General features: G+C 41.5%; 1 protein-coding gene across 2 annotated transcripts in view; it reads right to left on the bottom strand.

Annotated features, from left to right (window-relative positions):
- INTS9 (integrator complex subunit 9) overlaps positions 1-25,092 on the bottom strand; it is a 74,081-nt gene that overhangs the window by 21,982 nt on the left and 27,007 nt on the right. For both annotated transcript variants that reach the window (XM_068936821.1, XM_068936822.1), the window contains 4 exons: positions 21,450-21,561; positions 15,458-15,638; positions 13,458-13,518; positions 4,256-4,427 (listed from right to left, as the gene is read on the bottom strand). In XM_068936821.1, the coding sequence (XP_068792922.1) occupies positions 4,256-4,427; positions 13,458-13,518; positions 15,458-15,638; positions 21,450-21,561 (526 nt within the window). The remainder of the gene's footprint in view (positions 1-4,255; positions 4,428-13,457; positions 13,519-15,457; positions 15,639-21,449; positions 21,562-25,092) is intronic.

Genomic DNA, 25,092 nt, shown 5'->3' on the forward strand with positions numbered 1-25,092 from the left:
CTGATCACGTAATGGGAATGGCAAAAAAAGAAAAATTAGTGTTAGCTTGGTAAAGACAGAATGGGTGAAAAAAATGACAAGGGGATGCATCAAAGATTGTTATCTGTTAAACTAGTCTGAACCACAGGGCCTCAAAGGGCAACCTGCAGGGTGAAGTACAGTTTTCAACCAGCAAGCTTTGCTAGGAAAAGGTATGAGGTACTTCTCTAGCATCTACTCAGAATGTGTAAAATGACAAACTTTCAGGAAACTTAAATACAGAGACTGCAGTCTTGGTTTAATAAGTCGCACGCACATTCTAGTCTTCCCCTGGTATCTGCTACCTGCCATGGTCACAGGCAGAGTGCTGTCTGGCAGACTTTCAGTCCAACCCTACACAGCCATCCTCTGTGTTCTTACTTCACCCTGAGGAGAGCACTTGCTGGATTTCTTATGCATCTAGCAAGAAAAAAAACCCTCCTCAAAACCTTACCACAGGAAGTTCAGCACAAGCTTGGTGTCCAAAATTCAATATTGGTCTTTATTCTACTGATAAAGACAAGTTATTTGCTAGCCTAAAAATCTGTTGCTGGCTAGGTACCAACAATCATGATGTGGTTTTATTTACTCTGTGAGAACAGAATGTAGCATCAACCAATGATGCATATATTTGGAATTGTAAAAGAGGCACATTTCCAAAGTTTAAAGCAATTGTCATCACAACTGCCTGGAAACATCAAAGTGAGAAACATTAACAAACAATGATCGTTTTACAAGAACATCTTACTGGATGCCCCAAAAGTCATAAATCCACAAACATGAAATAAAAATTATACCAGGCAAAAAGCCATCCTAGTTAAAAGCAGATGTGTTAGTGACAATGAAACAAAGTACAAAAAGACTGATGTAAAAAGTGGGGGGGGGGGTTACTGGTAATAAGTTTAACAGCAATGAATAATGAGAAGGCAGTTAGCTGAAAAATGATCCAGTGGTCAATCAGGCTTAAATCAGAAGACCTTTTAAAAACATACTGGGTTAAAAAAGAAAACCTAAGTCAGGCACAGGTCCTCTGCCAGAGACGTACAATAAAATAGTAAATAACGAGTGAAAAAAAATTATTGGAATTGAATTTTTTCATCCCGTCTGGTGTGGATGACACACAGATTTGACTGCTTGTATCTGAAAACATTTTTGAATAAATAAGCCTGGATAATCTACAGATTTGGATTTTTTGATCTAAAAATCCAAAAAGGCATCCAAACTATGATCTCTCTGAACAACTAAGAGAGCCTAAGTAGTCTTGGAAAAATGAGAAATTCTAATGAAGAACTCCTAATACTAATTCTAACAAGTGAGTTTGAACATTTAGAAAAGGTGAAAAACGTAACTTGTGCTAGTCTTAAAGCGAACCATGTGAGATAACAGAGTAGCTGTTTTGGCACTACCAAAAAAACCAGAAGTCAACGGTTGCATGGAAGACAGCACTTGTCAAGGACACATTTTGACTTTTTCTGACAGAATTGCAAGTCTTTAGCTTTCTCCCAAGACATCTGATTTACTACTGTGTGACACTTCAGGTTATAAAATCTTCCACCGAACAGCACTAATGTGGCATGCATGAGCTGGTTTAAGATCTCCTAGGGAGCTAGTTTTTAAAGCAATGTTGCTATTGGAGAGACAGCAAGAAGCAGACTTCTTTCTATAATGCTTTCTTCTAGAATTTCTTTTTGGCCTAGTGGTATTCAATATTTCAAATCAATAATCTACTCAATACTGCTTTAGCGGTAACATTTGTAGATAACACAAGCAAGCTGAGCAGCACTACAGCTTAGTCACAGCTGGTGTCCTGTTTATTCGCCGCAGCTGTTTTTTTTAGTCTATATTCTTTCATCCTTGTTTTTTACATTACAAATTGGAAAGGTGGAGACTACCTCGGTTCTGCGGACTGAACAGGCAGTGTCATCATTAACAATATTTCATGGCTAGTAGTTTAGAGGTCTTAATTACCAGACGCTAGGAGCCTTTCAGAGCAAAAGCTAGAATGTCATCTGCTAGCACATACTGCTTCAATGGACCACATTTCTTACGCAACTGCAGGGGATTTTATCTTACAACAGGAGAAGCTAGATAATTAAATAATATAAATCCAAGGAATCAATAGAGGTGCTTCAGATTTCCTCTGGAGTTACTAAGAACAGAAGAATTTAATCTGCTGGGAATTTATGTAGACAAATGTAGGCAAAGAAGAAGTCTTTGTTCCAGCTGAGACAGTCATAATGGAAGTAAGAGCATCCTGCTGAGTGGATACCTATACAGAGAGAGACAAAAACCGCAGACAAAAAGCCACAGACAGATAAATTTAAGAAACAAACCACAACAAGTGCCTGGAATTGCTGTGCACTCCAAGGTCACTCAAACAACCAAAGCGGATCACAACTGGCGTTTCATTTGAAGGATAAACTCAGAACGAATCTCAAAGACCATGACCTGATGCATCCACAGGTTGTTACAGCGTCCAAAATAATGCATAACTATATTTCGCCAACTACTGTCATTAAGGCAAACCTCCTGAAACTACTCCGAAGGTAGGAGCGATGGGTTCTCTAACAGCTGCCACATCAGTGCTCTGGTACCGCACATTTCCCAACATGAGCACAGTCTTTAGACTCAAGCAAGAGGGCCTTTTCAGCGAGCAAGAGGGTCACCTGCTCAGCAGGAACCCCAACTTCTATCCTCCCTCCTCTTGCAGCAGCACTAGTTACACACTTCTCTAAGTCTACCAGTATACTTTCCAAATTGGTTTAACAGCCTCATGACACTTTGTGATACTTATTGGTACCTATACTGTGAAAGAGTCAAAAGGACTTGCCCATCACTATCCTGAAGTCTACAGCTAAAAAAAAGAAGAAAAAAAAAAGCAGGAAATAAGCCTTTCCCAATCCTGTTTGCTTTAGGAGGTTATGTGCTTTCCAGCAGTCTTAGTCACTAGAAAAAAAAAGGGAAAATAAGTTTAACGTTGGACTTTATCATGCCCTTGCTGTGGGATAGGTTTGATCAGAGTTCTCCTCCCCATTTCTAATTACCTTGGCCTAGTCCAAAATACACATCTTTTAGCTGTCTGAGAGTTATATATAAAACTTATCCTGATTATACCAGAGCTCTTTGCATACAAAATCAGTAGCACTGGTCTAAAGGATTATTTTCTTTCTGATGTCTGAACACTGCCCACTGTAGGGTTCTGTTTTGTATTACACGTTGTTCATAAGAAGGAGTTATTTGGACAGAGTGTCAGTGTCACTCAAATAGACTTTTCTTTTGAAGCATTTCAAAAGACGACCCTGGAAGATATCTCCGTTGCTAGGTCTCCTAGATGCTTCATGCTTTCCCTTAAGTACTTTGTCTTGCTACTAATGACCGGCATTGTCTCAGCATGCAACCGTCCCAGTGGTTTGCAGACTGTGGCTCATTCTGAGGTGGATAGGGCTTGGTTCATTAAATCCATTAAAATTAGGGTCAGCACTAGAAGCAGACTAGGAGAAGTGGAGGAACTTAAAGACAGGCCTGTTGTGCCCCTGGCAGCCTGAGTCATTGAGAAGGCAAACAGCTTCCCTCGGTATCATTTAGAGCTCTCTGCAGCTCCAGATACAAATGTGTCTGTCAGCCAAAAGCAAAAGGTAGGTGGAAAAAAAAAAAAAAAAAAGAAACCCTCAGCCAAATGGCATAGACCACTACTGCCAGGTCCTTGTGGGCTGAACACTCCTGGAAAACCAGAGATGACAGAAACATCTTTAGAAACAGACAGCTGTACAAGCTTAAGGTAGAGTCAAGCAGGAGTATGAGGCTTTGATGACGGGATAGGAGAAGGGAGGAGGAAAGGTGTGTGACTCTTGTGGAAGATGGAGATGAAGTGTTTCTCCTCTCTGACCGGTATCAATTAGGTCTTGCCTGAGTTTAACTTGCAGCCAGCTGCTTTTAATCCAAAAATTAATTTCCTGTAGGCATTTTACTGCTGTGCCTAACAAGGATTTTGCTTAGAAACAGCAAGGATTGACTCTGCATGGCAAAGGTTGGCTCTGCAGGGCTAACATGAATTAAATGGCACAATAATTACATCTGTCACTACAGTCAATCCTGGGGTCTTAATTTAGACGAGTTCCTGCTGAAGTCAGAAACTTCTGCCCCAGAACAAATGACTGAAGCCCCTAGGATGTGACCACACTGAACCAAAGTGCATAACCTATCGCTAATTCAATACTCTGAACTGCCCTTTACTTACCTGTGAATATAACAGTGTTCAAGCTAGATTTTCCCCATAACTCCATAAAATGAACCACATCCCCAAATCGAAGAGAGGGATGTCCAGTAAACACAACACATGGCTGCTTGAAGTCATTGCTGAAGTCTCCATGGATGCTCGGATAATGTTTCAGTTTGTTTGTCTGAATGAGCTGAAATAAAAAGAAGAATCCAGATATTACAAACTTGCCATGCCTCTGTGCTTTGTAGCCCTATGCGCTTATTTCCATGAGATTATAAATAACCTGCAGGTTATCGATAATCCATCACAGAGTCCCTTCCTGCATATTCCCTAGATTTTCCGTCATATTTAGTCATTACTGCCCTAAATGTCACAAAAAGGAAGTCAGAGCATGGGGCCAGGAGCTTCAGAGTACTTGTTCTCATTTCTTTGGTACCAGTGGTAACTTTCGGAGATGAAATTCTGCAAACACTCCCTGCTTAAGAGTTTCTTGACATGAACAGAATGCTCAGCTGGCACATTCAAAATAAACTGCTTTTTCCTATTTCCAATGTCTACAAACAGCTCTGTGCTCTGATGTTTAATCTGATTTTCTTGCATCGCAGTAGTACCAGGGAATTCTGCCCTCAGCAGTGTGTTACTATGTGTTTCATTGGCATAATAGGGCCAACTAATAGGTATAACAGGTCCTCCAGAAAAAGATAAGAAAGAATAGACTCCGATTTGCCCTCCTTTAACTATTGTTGAACGTAATAATAACAACGAACTAAGCGCAATAAGAAGTACTTGTCATTAGAGTAGGCAAACAGAGCATAATTGGCTATGCACAAGGAACAGAGTTCTTTACTAAGATGGGGAAGTTTAGTTACGAAGGCACTTTTTGAATTTTGAAGGAGAGTTTTATTTATCCTGCCTCTGCTTTCTAATCTGTAAAGCAAAGTTGAACTTAAAAAGCAATTTAATAGACTAGTCTGCCAAGCACATCCATGCAACATTTGGCAAGTATTTTCTTGGTATGCATATGCTCCTGTCCTTAGCAAGAAAATAACTGTAAATCCGGTTCTTCCTTAAAAACATATGATTTAAGACAATGAAATCAGAGGTTAAACAGCTAACAAAATACAAGGAAATAACAGTGTGAAAGAGCAGAACAATACTTTGTCAGCCAGTTTTTAAAGGAGGTGAGACCCTTCATCAAAGATCTCTCCACGTGCTGCTGTCCCCTGCCAGGCGTTGTTGCAACATCACCCACAGCCAATATCACTTATGAGCAAATAGCTTGCTCTTCATTACGTGTTGTAACATGATGGATACATCATGCCTTCCTCTGCAGAACGCAGAAACCTCTGCCATTCTGGACATTTCTCTTCGTTGTAACATATTTGGTCTCCAAAAGAGGAACAAAAAAAAAGATGGTTATGATAAGCAAGTCTCCTGGTCTCTCAAAGCTGTAATTCACCTTTCCATATTCTCTCCTGTTTGCCACTTTTTAACGTGGCAGACCTAACTCAGGCAGTGTGCCTACACGGATATGAAAAAGAAAGCTGAGGCCGTGTCTTTAAGCTTCTTAACAATATATGGGCAACAAAGCACTTTGGATGTTAAGGCTATTGCACAATTTGGTTCTTAACACAGTGGTTCAGCACTGCTGAACACAATATCAGCCCTATGAGACTCAATTTCTAGCTGTCACTACCTAAAGATATGCTTTGGTGCTAGAACAGGCAATGTATGAACTTAGCCTCAATACCCTCTCAGTAACAGAAAGTTGGCTGGTCATAGGTGCCAACATGTATATTTTCTCCTTTGCTTCCCCGAGTTTGTTCGGCTTCGAGTTCCTCACAGCAAAAATGTTGCTGTTACCTTGCATCTCTGCCTTCCTACACATCCTGCTTAAAACTGCTGAGTGACACCTGAATGGGTAGAGTGGAATGAGATTGGCATCATTCCTTCCGAGAAACTGTAGGTAGGCACAGCCCCTTATCTCCATGTGCATCCTTGGATCCTGAAGGAGGATCCCACGGGCACTCCATTTTGTGCAGGTTGCTAGTAGTGTTAAATTTCAGTTTAGTCTTCAAAAGGGAAATTTGAATATGCATCCAATAACTGCTCTGGCAGTTAATACCCACTCAATCTAGCAAACATTCCTGCAATTAAGATTAGTAAAGGTTTCTGACTAACAAATCTGGAGTACAATATTTACAATCTGAATTTATCTTCAGTAATAAAAGCTGCAGTTTAGCAGACAATGGGAAAAACGAATTTGCCCCATAAAATACTGACATTCAAAAGAACAGAGAGGAAACAGTCCCATTAAGCTAAATACCTCACACTTGTTTTTGTGAGGGAAGTCAAAAGCCCCAAAACTGAATTTGAGAAAGCAGATTCAGTTGAGTATACAGGGAGATTTTGGCTCCAAACACTAAGTGGGGTATGTGACACTCCAGGCCAAGTCTTTGTCAGGGACCAGCAAACAGCTATGTGAAAGACATTTCTACAACTAGCGTTTACGTAATGCACTTCTGAAAATCACAATGTTCTTCCAGCATCCTGATTCACGGACTCCTTAAGATTATACATATTTGTGTACTGAGGCATTCCTATCTTAGCAAAGATGTGAGACCTGCATTTTAAGCGCAAAAGCATTACCAATCACCTATTTCACTGCTAAACCTATACAAATGTTCACTGTATGTTTATAAACATAAAAAGCTGTATTCTTTTCAAAGCTTTATTGCAGCTTCAAATTGCTTCCTGTTGCTTTAAAAAGAGACACAGGTTCTCTAATCCAGTTTTCAGGACCTTGGGCATTGTATGTCGTTTTTCTTTTTTCTTTTCTCTATCTCCAGCAACACAACATCCTCTAGCACAACGCTGCGGTGCACTGCTCCTAGCTGGGGTGCACTGTGCTAGCTCGAGAGGGAAGAGGGACACATGTTGAATCCTCAGCACTACACCCTGAGGCAGTGTGTGGTGTTTTTTCCATCTTTTTTATTTTTCCTGTCTTTGGAAATCTTTGTAAGTGCGGTGAAGCTCCATACGCCAGCTCTCTGATCCAGACAGCGAGATATAGCAAGGGTGAAAGGCCACAAAAACAAATTTAGAGACATTATACTCACTCCAATAATAAAGAAGCTGGTAGACTTTAGTATCTAGAGCAAAATCTTTCCCAATTACCCAGTCAAAAATATATGGAGCTGAACTTGCAGAATAGGTCCAACAAATCTTCATAAATCATTAAGAGGACTCAATTTGCAATGATCTGTACAGATCTTTGATATCTAGAGAAGCGATGGGCTGTATAAGCACAACACCCATTACTGAGTCATGTTCAGATCTCCAGCCTGCACCAAGCCTGGGCCACAAACAATGCCTGGCCTTTAGCCAATCCATATTTTCAAAACTGGTCTGATTTCTGGAAACCTGGAACAACATTCGGAGCATCTTTCTACAGAAATAGCCATTATTGACAGAAAGCTTAAAAGATAGAGAGGATGGTAAAGTACCGAACCCAGACGGAGGAGAGCTGTGGTTTTTTAAATCCCAAACAGTTATGCTTCCCTTTAAAGCAGTACACTTGATTTACAGGGTCAGTAACTCTTGCTATAAACGGGATAAACCTCCAGAGTCTTTGTGTACCTCTTACTGAAGTGAGCCAAAATACACTGCTATTTGTGTGCGTGCGTGCATGTATGCGTGCGTGCATGTGTGTGTGTGTGTGTGTTTGTGTGCTCGCGCGCACACACAGGTACGTGTGTCCTGTATCCACAACTTTAGACAGATGTGGCTCTTACCGACGAATCAGTGATGCACCTACTGCTCCACCTCCCTCCCTCCTTTCAAGAGGCCAGTGCTGACAGAGGCCTAATGCTGTATAATACTGTGTCACTTGGTTCTGGGTATTTATTGCTTTGAATGTGATATGCAGGAATCGGTATATGAAGGGGGGAAGTAAAGACGAATGCTAATATTTAAGACCACAGAAATCAATTATTTCTCCCACCCTAGCTATTTTCAGTCAGAAAAACAGGCATTTGCTAGCTATTCCTCCTTGGTGTTCCTAACAGAGTCTTATTAAGAGGGCAGTAAATCCAAATTCTTCCTCCACTAGCAAAATACTACCTCTACAAATATTGATCAATATAAATTACCTCTTAAATTTTTCTATTGTGGGCATTTTAGGGAAGCGTTGTAAAGGCTGGATTCACTACCCCGATAGCCTGAAATCCGCTATGTAAACATTGAACAGAGAGAGGAAAAGGGAGTGAAAGCTTCTCTTCTCGCCTTGCTAGAACAATTCAACTATTCACTTATAAAGCCTCTGCCGCCACATAAGGTGCAAGGTCTACAATCCATGATTTCTGTTCAAATGGGCAGGGAGGTGACTTCAGCTGTGGTGTTAGGATGAGATGTTACCATGCCCTCATGGAATTTGGTAAAACACCACAATTTCGTTCCGGGATACCAGAGAAACATTTCTAAACAAAACAAATTACCGTCCCACAGCTTTTCAGGCAGACGTTGTGGAGCTTAAATCCAAGCCTGTTTAGACAGCAGACTCTACAACACAGCTGAAGCAGCGTCTTGGAAGCGAAAGCCACCATTTCCTTTGGCCAGCCTGCTGTACTCACAAACATTTGGGAACTCTCATTTTTAACTTAGCAGAAGCCTCCAGCATTAATTGCCGTTGGTGCTCCTGCCTTCCCTTCCCCATCACAATAACTACTGGGGAAAAACTGAACTGCCACTGTTGCAGAAGCATAGGGGAGAGCCATTTGCAGAGCGATCCATCCCTTCCCTAATTCACTGTTTCTCCACTCCCTTTCCCTACTTTTCCTCCTGAGGAATCACCGGCTAGGATTTATAGCAGTCCTACTCCAGATCCTAACTTCCCTCCAACAGACTCACAACAACTCTTATCCCAGCAATCACAGAGAAACGTCTTTAGTAAGATGCCCTTTTAGCTTGTGCCCCAGTAAGGACTGCAGCCGAGACCTTCGAAAGCTTTTGCAAGAATCTGGACACCCCATTCATGCCAACTTCAGTAAGAATTCATGGTCAAATTCCCCCTACAACTCTGAAGCATTTTAGCCCATATTCCTTGCTCACAGCATAAGGAAAGTACACTTCCTATTCACTCAAACTGGATTTTAGGAAACAAACCATCATTCCAAAGAGCAACAAATTCTATGCAGTGATTGCATGGGAGGAGCTATGATAAACTTCTACTCATACACGAAACGGAGAAGCAAGAAGGAGGGAGTCAAAGCGTTTTGGGTTCTCCGGAGAGGTGAGCAGGCAGTCTGGTTTTATTCACCCCACGAGAACAAGGAGGAGTTCAGAACAAGTAACATAAATCAGAAACTTGGAAAAACTGATTTGCAAAGAGAATGAAAAAGCTTCAAACAACTTACTTTAGAAAGAGGAGTAAGAGAGGACAAAATAAAAATAATAATGGTAGAGAAGAGAAGGCACTAAGTATTTTTTATCCTCTTGTAACCACTGCAAAGGGATAGTTAAGTGAAATACAAAAGTAATACCACCGTAATGGATTAAAGGAAGTAAATGCTCTTCTACGTTATGTACAAGGCATCAGCGGAACTCATAGCTGCAAGAAACTGAGCACGTCAACAGTTTGGGGGATTTTTTCCTTGTTTGTTTCTAAATATTGCTGTTCATATAGCTTATAAGAACATCCAGCTTCAGGAGCAGACAGCATGCTGTGCTGGACCTGGTCTGTAGATAATTAGAAGCTTGTTTCCTGGCCTGTCCCTCTCTGATGTATCATGCCAGGCACATTATTAATGCTTGCTAATAACTAATAGGCCTGTCTGAGTAATCCTCTCTTTTCTTCCAACAACTGAGCAGCTAAGCACATCCTTTCATCATGGGCCATTTCCATATACTTTACATAGCACAAGCCTACCGTTACTTTGAAAACAGTATGGCAATTCTCCAGTAACAACCTACCCAACTGAAACGATCATTTAATGCCTGTTTCTGATACTCATTAAAAAGATATTTGTGTGCTATTAAGCAGAACCCCTGACTCTGGAGGTTGTGAAGTCAGAGGTTTAGAAAGACCGTCGTGGATACCAAGGACAAAATGACAGACTGCTAACCAAGGCTCAAACCTAGGAACAGGAAGCCTTGACTTCAAGTCCTCATTCTCTCCCAGACTGACGGCACGGCCACGGTCAGGCCATTCCAGCCAGGTCTATATTAAGACCATTTTGTTGGGTAAAATTACACCAACACAGCACAGCAACTGAGCCTGGTGTGGATACTCTTTGCGCAAGCAGACTGGGTTTCTGCCAGTGGATAAATAGTAAATGTGCTAAAAATCGTATTGAAAAGAGGTTGTATACACGTGTCACGTTATATGAGCTACATGTACAGTGTCAGCTCCAAGATTCCCCCACTCCTTTCCGTCTACTTTATCTGATACAACTCTGTATTTCCTAGAAGGAAAAACCAAGCAGCTCCTCTCCCGTGCCTCAGAAGCCATATGACAGCACTAAACCATAGCCAGCTGTGGATACCACTGAACCTGGAATACAGCCTAAAGCAGCTGAAAATTATGGGAATAAAAGGTTCACTGCAGTTGCCCCTGAAATGGTAGCAACAAGGAATCAAAGGTACATGATGATCACTGGATACCTGACATGGACATCTTGGCACTGCTGCGAAAATGATGGTAAGCATGGTTGTGTGTTCCATGTCAATCATCTACATAAATCTCAATATGCTTTGACTGTTTAAAACAAAACCAAAACAAAGCCATGCATTTCACAGAACAGAAAGGAGCAATCTGAGCTGGTGTTCTCAGCATGTCTAAACTTCAGTGATTCATGACCTTAAGAAAGGCACTAAACAAAGTAATAGGCTCAGTCTTCCTTTGCCTGGGTGTTATTTTGCTTCGGTTTTGCTATTAGCCAAGCTTGCCACGTGCCTAAGGCCACTGCCTCCCACCATACCATCTGGTTTTCCAAAACAGCCAATATGTATCACGAATTAGCAGCGAAGAGACCTATCAGGTCATTTAGTCCATCATGGGGGGCCAGTGCAGGTTACTCCACTTCCCAGTATTTACTCCATTCTCCAGTATTTATTCAGCAGCTGTAACTGAACACCCAAACATGAAATCGTGGTTTTGTTAGATGACCTACTGTGAAATGTGCAGTACTTACTTCAGATGGCAACTCAAGGCTGAAATACTTTAAGGGTGCAGTCTTTTAATAGTTTGGGAACCACAAGGGTGTGGATACACACCATTCTCTGTCATTCAGCATTTAAACAGTTGAGGGAACCCTTAGGCAAAAATTTAGGAAGCCTAAGAACGGCTTCCTAGGAATGATATCCGTGCGTCTAGCTAGACAAAGGTATTTACGCATCCCATGATAAAAAGTCCCTAGCTTTGTGGGTCACAGCCTGTATGATTTGGCCTTGTCAACCCAAGCCTGTAGCTGTAACAGTCACACTACTGCCTCTGTGCACTTCATTTTGTCACAAGGAAACTGATCTTCTGCTGTGAATCCTTTCCTAGATAATTTCCTTGATCTACCCATGCAGCACAGAGAAATTTCTCAACAACTAAACCATAATTTGGCAGAATCTTGTTATCGACAGGCCTCTGAAGAATTTAAAATGTCCTAAAAATTAGAGGACAGAGTTATCACTCTATAAAACACAAAAAGCCATCATATAAGATGGGTTAATTAATCCAGTGTTTGACAGCTGCATGTTTGGCTTCCCATTTTTGGAAGGGCTTTCACTTAAACCTGCCAGTTCTAATGTATGCTGTGAACTAAAATTTTGAAGCAAAGCCTTTGGTAGAATATAGGATGTCAGTGAAACCAAAGACACTGTGGATCAACAAAGAAAGCAGAAAGACGGGGGAAATTAGAAAGCACAGCCAGCAGCATGGCTACAGAGTCTTCTTCTAGTCAGAGATCGGCTTTGGAATGGTTTTACTGGGGTGAATGAGCTTTTCGGTTACAAAAAAAAAAAAAAAAAGTGGTGAATGGGTGGTCTGCCATGCGATCTCCGTTATTCTTGGTGACAAACTATTCCCGATTCACTGCACACCCTGCCCGAAATGCATTCAACCATCTGGAAAGAGCGAGGGCTTCTAGTCAGATCCTGCTTCTAACAATGCCTTTGAAGCACCTACAGATGATATAGGACAGACAGTGGAAATTTCCAGCTCAGTAGAACAAGTCCCTGAACAAGTTCCCTTAGAGGGAAAAAAAAAAGATGTCAGAAGCAGCGTTTAATCTCTGGCCTCTTAAACCTGCAATGGCCACTCTGCACATCCCATCAAACATAGTTTTGATCACAGGAAGTAAAAGAGCCAGTTTCCTCAGACTGCATGCCATAAGTGGCTCACTGTCTCACAGGAGCACAATCTAGCCGAAATCATTTCTCAGACCCACTTTTCCCTTTCCCAGCCTGCCTCCCATTTACTCCCATCTGCCTGTTCCCGGGGAAGAAAATAGAAGATTCACTCTCTTGATATACGAGATAACTCTGAAGGCAGGAGTTAGGCCACATTTATTGAATGTCTGGTTGGCTAAAACATCTCCTCAAAATATGTATTTTGTTACTGAGAAGATCCCCCCAAAAGATAGGAGCCTTATTCCTATTTGCTTCACCAAGACGCTAGCTCAAGTCATTTCACATAAAATTGCCAATGACAGCACTCGGTGCTGCAAGCTTTAACTTTTTGATATCAAATCTCTATTTCAAGATGTCCTTTCTCCTGCAGCAGACAACATGGTGCCTGTTCCAGCGAGGAGGTAGGAGGAGCTGGGATGACTAAGCTGTCTCTGACAGTAAGCTCTTAGTTTTACACAGTTAGAAATAAACTGCTTGGACAAAAGGAATATTCATGGTTGCAATTTGATATGAGCAAATACTCATCCATGTGTACACCACATAGCCTTCTGTGGGGGAGAAGTAAAACAGGCAAGCATATGTAAGCTTATGCTGAAATAAACATCATGATAATTTCTGAATTGAGGGAACACCATCCTGCATTCCTCCCACACACCCCTAAAATTGATCACAGAAAAAAAAAAACCTTGTAAGAATAATGACACAAAACTATTAAATAGCTGCAGAAGCATTAATCAGAAAAACAGAACAGCCACACAGGACCGGGTTCCAGAAACCCGTTTGCTCTGAGATCTGAGCAACAGCAAGACCGTGGTTTACTTACCTCAGCGTGGGGAAAGGGAGGTTCTGGAAGATATACCTTTGTTTGTTTGTTGTGACACAACCTTTACAAGAAAAGGAAAATAAGCTGGATTAGAGACCTGCAGAACATCCTGCAGTATCTACTGCCATCTACTGTTAAGCTTTCTCTGGAGAAAGACATTTCATATCTGCGTATCAGGTGTGTATCACTTATTTATTTTGTTGCTTCCAGTCTTTGTGTTTACAGGATCAACATCTATGGGACACAAGGATTCAGTCTTAGCAAGATCACTTTAAAAGGATCCAAACAACCAAAAGTGATTTTGTAGACACTATGTAACAGAGCCCCTTTGCTGTTGAAGACAAGTTTGCAACTCAACATTCACGCTATTTCATAGTCTGACCTCAGCAATTCTTGCAAAGCCAGATCATCCCTCATCAGAAAAATTCCACTTGCCTCATCCTACTTCTCAGCAATGACCGAGTCCTTTTGTTCATTACAATCTAGTTCTCCTATACGTTTTATTACTGCAACTATAATGTTGGCAAATTGCCTCTCATCAATGTGTAATGCTCACTGTTACCTGCTATTTTTTATCAGTCATTTATTTTTGGAACACAAATACTGAAAGTTGTTAACTGGCTCTAGTCACACTCCTGATTCATCCTATTACAAGAGTTAAGGAAGAGACTTATTGGAGGCCTGTGTGATGCTACAGTTATCTGTAGTGACACCGTCCTGGTGGCTTCTTCTGGGATACACTACCCACCTCAAACGTTCTTCACTTCATTACAAAACGATGAGTCTGGGTCAAACTAAATCTGATAAATTCTAAGAGACACTAAGAACAGGAAATTTCTTTGAGCTGACTCAATAGTAGAACTGGGAGGTGGAAATTCCTGAATTCCAATCCCAGTTCTGACCCCAAACCTCTGTTTTAGAGGTATCACAACCTCTGACTTCATTTCCACCTAAGTAAAACACTTACCTTACGCACATGCGTTTGGATACTTGCTAATGTTGGTGCTGACTTTTGAAGATAAGGCACTACAGAGAAGCAGAATTCAAATAAAGGGTCTCTAAACACTTGGATGTCTGAATCATGCCAGCTAGACGCAGCAGACGAAACAAGAGCTTCACCTGCACGTTGCTTTCAGAGCTGCTGTGCTACCCTACTGGCACACGTAACATTCCTACTGTTCTGACTGCAGCATCTAGCCCAAAGGATTCCTATAGCAAGAACTATGCAGCTATCCCTTCAGCTGCAACTGAAATGAAAGTGCCACGTAAGTACAATAGAAACAATTGTTTAACTATAAACCATGCGTGTCAACATACACCGGGGAGCACACTGAAGTTCGGCCAGGACACCAAGGCTTGATTTTCCTACTTTTGCTGAAAGTAATGTAATCTAAATTCACCCAATTTCAATCCTTTTTACAATTCTCCTGAGGGATCAATCCATCTCAGATTGCCTGGACATCTCTTTCCCTTGTTTGAATTTCAGATTAAAAAATCTGGAAAGGAAGAAAGGGAGGCAAAGCTAATTTACTCTGTTTAATTATCTATAGCCTCTCTTGGTATCTAAGAAGTTAGGAACAATCGCAAGTGGTCAGGTTCCCCTTTCCATGACTCAGTAAATTAAAAGTCTGAAAAATCTGTTTTGCCTAAATAAGGAGACCACAGTAAAGTTTTGGGGACACTGGATGAGACTTGCAAGCAGGCATATCTAAAAGTCACTCAAGTCAGGTACATCATTTAGTCATCAGTGCTAGTACCAAAAAGTACAGACTATTTGAGTTTGTAAACACGTTCAGTGTATGTTCTACAGGAAACGACGCTTCCCTAATTATAGAACATCTACTTACGCACAGACGCACAAGCTTGTGACTCAAGAAACGTGTTCTCAATTCCAATCAAGTATATACTAGAATATGTCAAGTAGATGTAACCTGCATATACCTATGTACCATAGTTAGATGGGTGAATTCAGCCTGATGAAGCAGCTCATTAACACCTACCATTCAGCAAAGATCTGGGAGAACTCGAGGGAGCTGTTGGCAACAGGTGAGATGAAATAAAAAGGGACATTGGAGAGTCCGGCAGAGTCAATATACTGATACAGGCACTCCAGCAAATCGTATATTACTCCTGAGGGGTAACAAGGAACCAGTACATTTCCTCCGTTCCGGACAGTCATGGCTACGGGAGAAAGAAAGAGAAAAATCAATGAACAGGGTTCATATTTAAATTTTTTTAATAGCGTTCCTTTAATCCAAACATTATACAAGGTATAGAAGGAAGCTGTTGTGCGAATCAGCAGAACCCTGTACGCACACGAACACTTCTGATCATTCAATACATTTACTGCCTTCTCCAGGCTCAGTGGAGCAAACGATTATACTCCATTAGCTGCAGGGCACAAAACAGACTGAACACATATGAAACTCCTGACACGAGAGGGCAGCCTTGCACCAGCAACGAGGATAAATCCTGTCCGAAATGACACAGAACATCCTCCCATCAAAATAAACCCTGCTCTGTCTCTTAGCTGTCCATGCAGAGGGGCAGGACAACAGTTCACAGGCCTCAGCTGAAAGCAAGCACACATGGTAAACTCTTCTGTACTCAGTTTTCACTACTCCCGATGAATGCCTGAAGATCCAGGGATTTCAAATAGTCCTCCAAGCTAGAAGGGGGAGGGGGCAGGAGTGCCTTTCCTTTTTAAAAGCTCTAAATGCTTCTCTTTCCTTTGAACATAACACAAACGGTTTAAAATCTCCATGAACGCTAGATGGTATGGGACTAGAGAGGAAACGAAGAGAAGAAAAATAGGTTTTCTTTGCAATCAAAACAAATCCGAGTGCAACAACAGAGCAAACATTGTTTTCTTTTGGCAGAATGAATTACAAAAATGCTGTAGCTTATGGGAAAGGGGAAATACTTTGTCCAGCTCACCGAGCAACTGCTGCTTCACTAGGATTTCATCGGTGGCCATGGGGTAAAACCATCAACTGATGTTAATTGCAATGCAGCAACAGTAACATTAGGCACCAAGGCATCACACAAAAAGCTGTAAAAGAGGCTGAAAATGCATATATTAAATCTTGCCATAATCACTTCCTTGGCTTCAGTTTACTGCAGACTCTGATGGGGTACGGATCTAGCGCATTAAGGGTCTTTTTGCCCCACCTACACGTTCAAGGAAGATTTTTATGGCCAAATATTAAAAGGTTTTATGGAGCCTAGGGAGATATACAGATCCTGTAGTAGGATTTTTCACATGCATTTAAGGTGCTCAACTCCTTTCAGGAGTCAGTGCCTATTACATGCTCTTCTCAACAACAAACGGCAGTCAGAGACACCCACTATATCAAAACTATACTATACAACATTAACGGCAGTGTGGCGGGGTTTACTGCCTATGTTCTCTCCGGGTCACATACAAACTCTACCATCAAAATATTTGTGAACAGGAATAGCAATACTTTACATTTGTCTAGAACTTAAGATGTTACAAAACATCACAGCAATGTGCTATATTATCCCTCTTACATGGGCAAAGCTAAACCATCCCATCTCTAAACAGGATGTGAAAAGCGGCACGAGAAGATTAAAAACGATATTTTCGAAGCCACCTGGGGGCTGAAAGTTAAGCCTTTGACTCCAGGAACAGAATTTACACTGCTTCACTAAGCACCCAGAAGGAGGTAAAGGTAAGTACTTACCTTAAGGGATTCACAGCAGCAAGGATGCTGCACGGGGCAGAGAAAAAGGGGTGTGGAGTGCATTCGTGATCAGCCAAAAACACTAAGGAAAGGGGTCTGCAGCTCTGTCTCTGAGCTGAGATACCAGCTGAAACACTAAGGTGTGTGTCTCCGTGAAACGGGTTCCCAGGCAGAACACCCTCCTTCTCCTTTGACTCAGGCACCAACTAGCTTCGCCCAGTTAAGACAAACGGCTCACTCTTCCCTTTGAAGAGGCTGGCAGAAGATCTTTCATCTAATAACGGATTGCTTAAAGAAGTTGTCCAGGCCGGTCACAGAAAACTTAGGTTTCATGCTCAAGCCTCAGAGCCTGAATTCACAGCTCTCCCTTCCCAGCAGCCATTGGTTCACTTCGGGAGCCTCAAGCCTCTTCTGTTGAAAACAACCAGAAATTCAAGATTCCTGGGGCCACAGAGAAAATAAGGGAGGGTCAGGCGTTCCGGCAGATGCCAGTTTGAGCTTCTATTCCCAAGTTACCAATAAGTAGTATAAAATCCCAGGCCAGGGAGCTGAGCACTCTTCCATCGAGTTGCCGTACCCACTAGGCCTGCTGGTGCTTTGCATTTCATGTTCCCGGCTGCACAGTGATGCAGCTTCAAAATGGGACAGATCCTAGTCTACCGGACCGGAAAAGACAGCAAGGCAGCTATCCCACTACTGACAAGACTGTGTATAACAACTTTTTGGATTAGGCTACGCTACTTGTTTCCTTAGTGCAAGTTTATCTTTGTGGTGCTCAGTGCAAGTGAGCACTATTTCCTGAAGGGGCTCTTCAGTGGCTCCATAAAAGAGACAAGAACTACCCCCCAGCGTGTCTAAAACAGGAATGAAAAAATTTACAAGTGTATTACTTTCTATGCAAGTAGCAGGTCCAATCTGGCTTTCTGTACCACTAGGACAACTTTCCACAGTTGTCAGTAAGAGGACATGTATATTTGAAAGCTGTTTAAAGCCCAATTTATCTCTGTGACTGATGGATGCACTCTCTTGAAAAAAGTTGTATAATAATCTTGGCATTTCAAATTTAGTCTTCTTCAGTGGCTCCATAACAAGTTGTTCAATTTACAGCTCACAAAGAGATACTTGCATTTCAAACAGCTGTCACCACAAGGTCAAGTTGGCACCTGAAAAGCCAACTGTGCTCTTTTCTGCTTTTATATAAACAGATGCGCGCACGCGCGCGCACACACACACACACACAGGCACGACCACACACACACGAAATATCAAAACCTGTCCCTACAGAGAGAGTCTGGCAATTTTGCTGATGATGCCCAAGGCAACGTAAACATACAGTTGCTTTTCTCAAGCTGCAGAGTGCTGGTGCTGCAGTGCTGAGAACAGAAAAGAAGGGGTTTGGGCTTCCTATGAGAGGAACTTGGAGATGTGACAAAGTGTGGCTTGAGCACAGCACGCACAATGTGGAGAGGAGAGGAAATCACGCATGTGACTCGATAATAATGGGAATCAGCATCTACAACCCTAGATGCTGAGATCAAAACTGAGATGAAGGTGAAATTTTCACACTTCCATTTCTGTGCTTACCAACACTTAGTCACAAACATGCCATTACCTTATGATACACATCTTGGGAAATTTCCAGTGTCTGCTTTAGAGTTTTTAGCTAGTATATTTTCAGCTCCTTGTGAAGGCCTCTGAACATTTTCAAAATGCATAAAATATATGAAAATCACTGTGATCAGTTTTGCCTAAGCTATTGCTTTTTGCAGTAACCTATTGCTTTTATGGACTTTTTTGCACATCTGCAAGAAAACTGATTCACTGTTTTCTTCTCTTGGTGTTGGGGTGGATGTGTAAATACTACTGTTGTCAGATGAGAGTCAGCCCTACCCCTGCTTCTTTATAGAATCATTTAGTTTCCCCAGGTCACTGTGGTTTTTTGTCAAATGCCACTCAAACGCCAAATTCTTACAGTGACATCATTTTAATCATGTATCTTCCTTTGGTCTTTAATGGTCTTCTGATTTCTTGGAGTTTATTTCATTCAAGATAGAAGCTGGCTTGAAGACTGCAAAACCTTCCAAATAGTTCAGAATATTTCTGTAAACCAGAGCCGCTTGTGCAGAAAAACACCCACCTGTATCTACGTACGTAACACATTTAGTTCTATGCATTCATCTTTTGCATTTTGCTTTGGTCCAAGCTACAGCTTTAAGACTTTGTTCAACATTTTAAAAACATGATAATTAACAAAAGTGTCACTCTTGTTCACTTAGCAAACAGCTGCTGCAGTTTAAGATACCAGTGACCTCCAAGCTTCTTGCCAGAGCACATCTGTTGGATAGTATGACCTTGCAGCAGAGTTGGCAGTAAGGCAACACGTACCGCTCCTCAGCCACTCCAGTACAAAGTCTAGCATCTCAGCAAAAATTCACCTTCTTGGTGGGTTAAGGTAAGATGGTAGGTTGTTATCATGCTTCCATCTGTCATGGGGGCAGTAACCCCCATAAGGGTCCAGAAGGGACAGAGAAGGGCAACACATCTGGTGCAGCATGGTGACCCAAGCTCACTTGTCACAACCCATAAGGGCATTAAAATGTTTAAAAATAACAAAAACACAACCCATAATACATACATACAAATATATATACTTGTTTATATATAGATATACACACACACAAACATATGCATCACCTAGGAAAGGAAGTCACAGGTGTTGAGAATTTATGCAGTTTCAAGGAGAGGCTGAACAAGTTCCTGGAAGAGAAATCCACTGAGTATTACTAACTACTAACTACACAAAAGCCACGTCTGATTCAGGAAATTCCTGAAATAAAAATAGTTGAAGGATATGAGATTATGAGGGGAAAGTAGCACTGGCTGCTGCTGTTGGAGCGATGGTGTTGGCAGAGAGGATCTTTGGTCTAACCCAGGACGATCACTCGTATAACATGCTAAAACACACCCTACCAATAAGTATTTATACCACATAATGGTCATTTAATTTGTCTTCTCATATTAAAAAAATAAAAACACATAATTTTACCTTGTACTGCACACATCAGGACCAATGATCCCTGTTTGAACCCAAAAAATATGCCCTAAATAGAGGTATCTGATTTTGATTTAGAGTTGTTGGTTCCTGGAGGAATCTACCACATGCCTTGTACTATTTGCTGACCACTATCATGTTAGCCTTACAGTGGGATATTCCGACAGTACCTAGATATTCAGCCTCTGTGAATACGCACAAGGATTTCAAAACGGAAAGAAAGTATTGTCTTTTCTTCTCCAAGAGTACATTCATACATGCAAGTGGGACTAAGAAGTATTTGCTCCTTGGTTCTGTTCCCATCCCTTTTCCACAACCTTGGGTAAGTCACCTAACTACTACAGCTCAGGTTTCTCCCAGGCACGAGGGCACTTGCTTACAGTGAGGATTCCCTGATTTAGGTTTCTTATGTCTTTTGATAACCTCTGTAACAATCCTACCACGAGTACGTCAGTTCTTTGTAAGAACTAGTTAGTTCAAAGTAAAGGGAAGATGTCTGACAAGAAAACAGGCAATACATTGCAGGACAAACACGAGCAAGTGGTTTGATGACAGAAGGGTGAGAGCACAGAGGAGCTGAAGTCGGGGAAGGGAGGAAAAGGAGAGAACAGCACTGGATGTCACATTCCAAATAGGCTGAAAAATGCTGCCACTCACACTGATATCACAGCTTCGCAATGATCAGCTTTTCCAGCTGTGAAAGTGTCTGATTAGGTTTTATGTTTCTGGGGTCTATAAATATATCTCAATATATTTTTTCAAACAGAGATTGTACTGTTTGCTTTTGATATATTTAAAAATCAGGTGTAAGAAAGGAAGCAGATGTGCTTGTTTTCAAAACTGAAAGTCATAAAAACAGCATGTAACAATTTTACACTGGCAGAGATACAGGAAGGAAATAGTAATATTTCAGCTGGGAACGATATCCAAAACCTAGGCAACACGTAGTCTGTTGGCAGCTAAGTGACATACTTAGCAACCAAGAGCAGCAGATGATTAAATCTCATTATACCTGTTCCATTCCAAAACATTTTAGGTACAACTTGTGTCTCTCCAAGCACTTACTGTATTAATGACATCAGGAGCACATCGTAAAATCTAAACAGCTAGTTTTATGCCAGAAGCTATAGCTGGACAACTTACTCAGTTCCAGGAATCTCAGAATTATTTCCCATCCAAAGCAATGAACAGGATGATAAAATAAGCAAAAGACTGCTTTCAACAACGACCTACCCAGGTTGCTGCAGAACTCTCCTACCATGCCATCTGGGTTAGCGGTAGGGATTTGTGTAAGACCCGTCAGGATGAGAACATCGCTATTTTTAAGAGAAGCCTGGTCCATAGGCTGAAACGGAACACAAAGCAATAAAATCAGTAACAGTCGTTAATACAGGTTTCTCTGGTCGGCACCAAGAGGAGTGCAATATAGCAAGAAAATACAGTGACCAAGAAGGAGAACACATGGAACATTTTAAACTTAACATCCCTCTGTCTGTGGAAATGCAACTAGACTTAATAAAAAACAGACACAACTGTTTACCTGCATATTACAGCACAAAACACGCAACTGAACTGTAATTGGAGCCATCTCAAAGCAGTATTCTCCACAGACTAATCACTTCATGGTCTTAGGAGCTGAACACTGAAGACAATCGTTTGCCGAGGATGCGGCAGTGTAGGCAGGAAGGGTTTAACGCATGTACTTCTATCCCCAGCTGCACTGGTTTCCAGCTAGCCTCCCTGTGCAATTCAAGGTGTCGGCTTTGATTTCCAGGGCTCTCTGCGTGGTTAGAGGGCAGTACCATTTTCCTCAACCATTCTGTGGATTCTTTTTGACAGAGGTGAGATCAGCAAGGAGCTTTGGGCTTGAAGCCCTATATTTTGTGCATGAATCTGAACTCTGCACAGGAGCCTCCCTTGACTCTGAAGTCTGCTCTGTGACTTTCAAACACTCATTTAAGATTAATTGTGCTCGTGCAGGCTTTTCCAGAGGTCTGTTTCAGGGGAATGGGAAACGGCTACTGCTGGTAGAATAGATAAATTGTTTTAGAATCCTTAATGTTGTTTACTTTTGCTTATTTATCTAAAAAATAATCATCTGCATCTCTTACTTTTTAAAGTGTAGCTATAATATCAGGCCAAACAGATAAATATTTCCTCAAAAGCAATTATCTGGAAACAGCTGAAAAATCACAGATTCAACTGCATTTAAAAAAAAAAAAAGGAAAAAGTGGTTTCCTCAGTGCAACACCAAAGCCAAACTAATAAAACAGGATTTGGTTTACCAGTCTCCCATAGCAAATCAGATCAGCACCATGCCTCCCTTTAACCTTTCTTCGAAGGCTGTACAGTGGCTAAGCTGTGTCAAAGTTAAATTGATGTTTTCACAGGGATACGACCTCTGATCTGCTGGGTCGACAGTGTATGTTGTACTGATACCCTACAGTTAAAGGTACAATCATAGACTACGCTGCTAAAGTGCTGAGGGTGGCTATCACAAGCATCATCTAACATGCCTTTGATCCATGCCATCATGCCACATCTGCTTCCTGGGAGAGTGAAGAGTTTATATCTGCATAGCCAAGCCTTTGGCTCACGCACTTAGCAGAGGGACTGATTAAATGGTCCAAGGAAACAGCGTGGCAACATGGCCACGGACAAGCAGTATAATGTTAAGGCAAACGTTGCTTCGGCCTTGAATGTGCACAAAGGCTCATACTTCTTTCACTGGGGCTGATCATTTGATACGTTTTACTAGCACTTTAATAGGACAATGAAAATGCATGTCCACTTCTCTCCATTACCAAACATACAGTAGAAATTCAGAAATTATATTTAAGTGAGACCCGATACTGAATATACATATTCTTGACACTCAAAATGTAGTATGAACCCAACTTGAAGTGGCAAAATTCACTTCTCCCTCTGCAGATGCAGTAAGGCCATGCTGAAAAGTTAGCTTTTAGCCTCACTCTAGGCTGGGATGCACTTTCCACCGCTACTGCTCAAGCAAAGCAGGGCAACTGTAGCCAGCTGAGTGGTATTTCATGGATATTCATTCTCCATAGATCCTCTTCAGTCTCACCAACCAGGAAAGGTTTCTGCATCCACCTAGAAGACTGATGAATCATGAGACTTCCTCTACTGAACTTAGAAGATCCCTGTACAATTCCCTTGCTCACAGTCCCTCAGTTCCAATTCTTAAGTGGTAGAGAAAGACCTTGCACTGTCAAATGCGCAGGGGAACGCATTTTGCCAGAAGTTTACACTGTGCGCTATCTTCTAGGTCCAGCCCTGCTAAATAAGATTTATCACAATCTTTGACTCTCTGTCGTGTGTCTGTGAAAATGAAATGCCAATAATGTAATAAAAAATAATATCGAATCTGCCTGTGATAATGTACATAATGATTATGCCATATTAGATACACATAATTTCAGCTGCTATTGCAGTGAGAGGGCTTGCATTGATTTTTGTGGGTTAATGTAAAGAAGATGTCTTAAAAGGCTTTTAGTGACATGTCTGAACCTGTGCTGTCAACTCCTGTTCTCTACTTTGGTGCCAACAGGCAACTGTGTCAACTCTAGCCTCAGCAGAGGTTGAGGCAAAATTTTTAATAGCAACCATCTGCCAGAATACAAAAGTAAGGAGAACAATTCATGGTGCCAGAGGTAACTCTCAGACAAACGCTTTACAGCTCTTCAGTTACTTTCAGCCGCTAATAGAGTCTTGCTGAATCCCTCACCACAACTTCTCACGAAGACCCACTGAGGATTTCAAATGAGATTCCTGCCGCTGCATTCAAGATCAACTCCAACAGCCAACGTTCACTGGACCCAGTTTTAGCCATCTATACACCCTGGGCTATGTCTAATCTGTTTAAGTTACATGTCTCACATTCTATCAGCTGTTAAAAGAGACAAGCTGATTAAAGATGCAACTTAACTCTCTGCTGATTATAGATGCAACTTGGGATGTCTAATTTCATGAAAACTTTAAACCAGAATTTATACCAAAGAAGTGATCCTGCTCTCCTCTCCCTAGCAGCTAATTCCCACCCATGCTGCCATCCTCACTGTGCCTGCACAAGCACTTGTCTGACTGCATGGAGGGATCTGATAGGGGCTAGAACTAGCCTGGCAAAAGTCAAACAAAAAGTTTTGTTTTTCACAAAGATCAGTTCCGCAACGCACTTCACCGTATGATCACGTAAATCACAGTGCTGGCAGAAGGGACAACACGGGGGAAGGATGGGGGGGAGGCAGTTTTGGTTGGTGAGATGAACCCCATCCTGTTTGTACCTTCAGAGAAGGAAGTGCTTTCCAGTCTGTTACTGTGAACACCAGACAAGATGCAAGAAGAAAAAACCTGTTTCCATTAGTACGCCCAAACAAGCAGCACTTTGTCATACTAAACTGCTAAGGAGACCCCGGACAACTGATACTTATTTTTAACCACTACGGAGGGAGTTCCAGAAGACTGAGAGTGTGCTAATCTTTCACTATTATTCAAAAAGGTCAGGATATGTTTTTAAATAAACACATGCTGATTAACTGGATATCATTTTCTAGGAAAGCAGTAGTGACTGCTCTCTTACACTGTTAGAAGATGGGAATTCCATTAAGACTGCTCACCATGATTTTGTGGAAAAACAAGTCTTATCAGACAAAGGACTTCTCATTCCCTGATGGAAAAAATGCTGGTTTGTTGAAGACAATTTTGACTTTGTGCCACTCAAGACATTGTTGTCACTATAGAATATCTATTAAACACATCAAATAGATGAAGAGCTGGTCGGCAGGTGTCAAAAACCACTAGCCTTTATAGAATCATCATGTTGTAGGAGCTTGTAATGGTGTTCATGGGGATTAATACT

The sequence above is a fragment of the Struthio camelus genome, chromosome 3 (genome assembly GCF_040807025.1).
Source record: "Struthio camelus isolate bStrCam1 chromosome 3, bStrCam1.hap1, whole genome shotgun sequence".
NCBI lineage: Eukaryota > Metazoa > Chordata > Aves > Struthioniformes > Struthionidae > Struthio > Struthio camelus.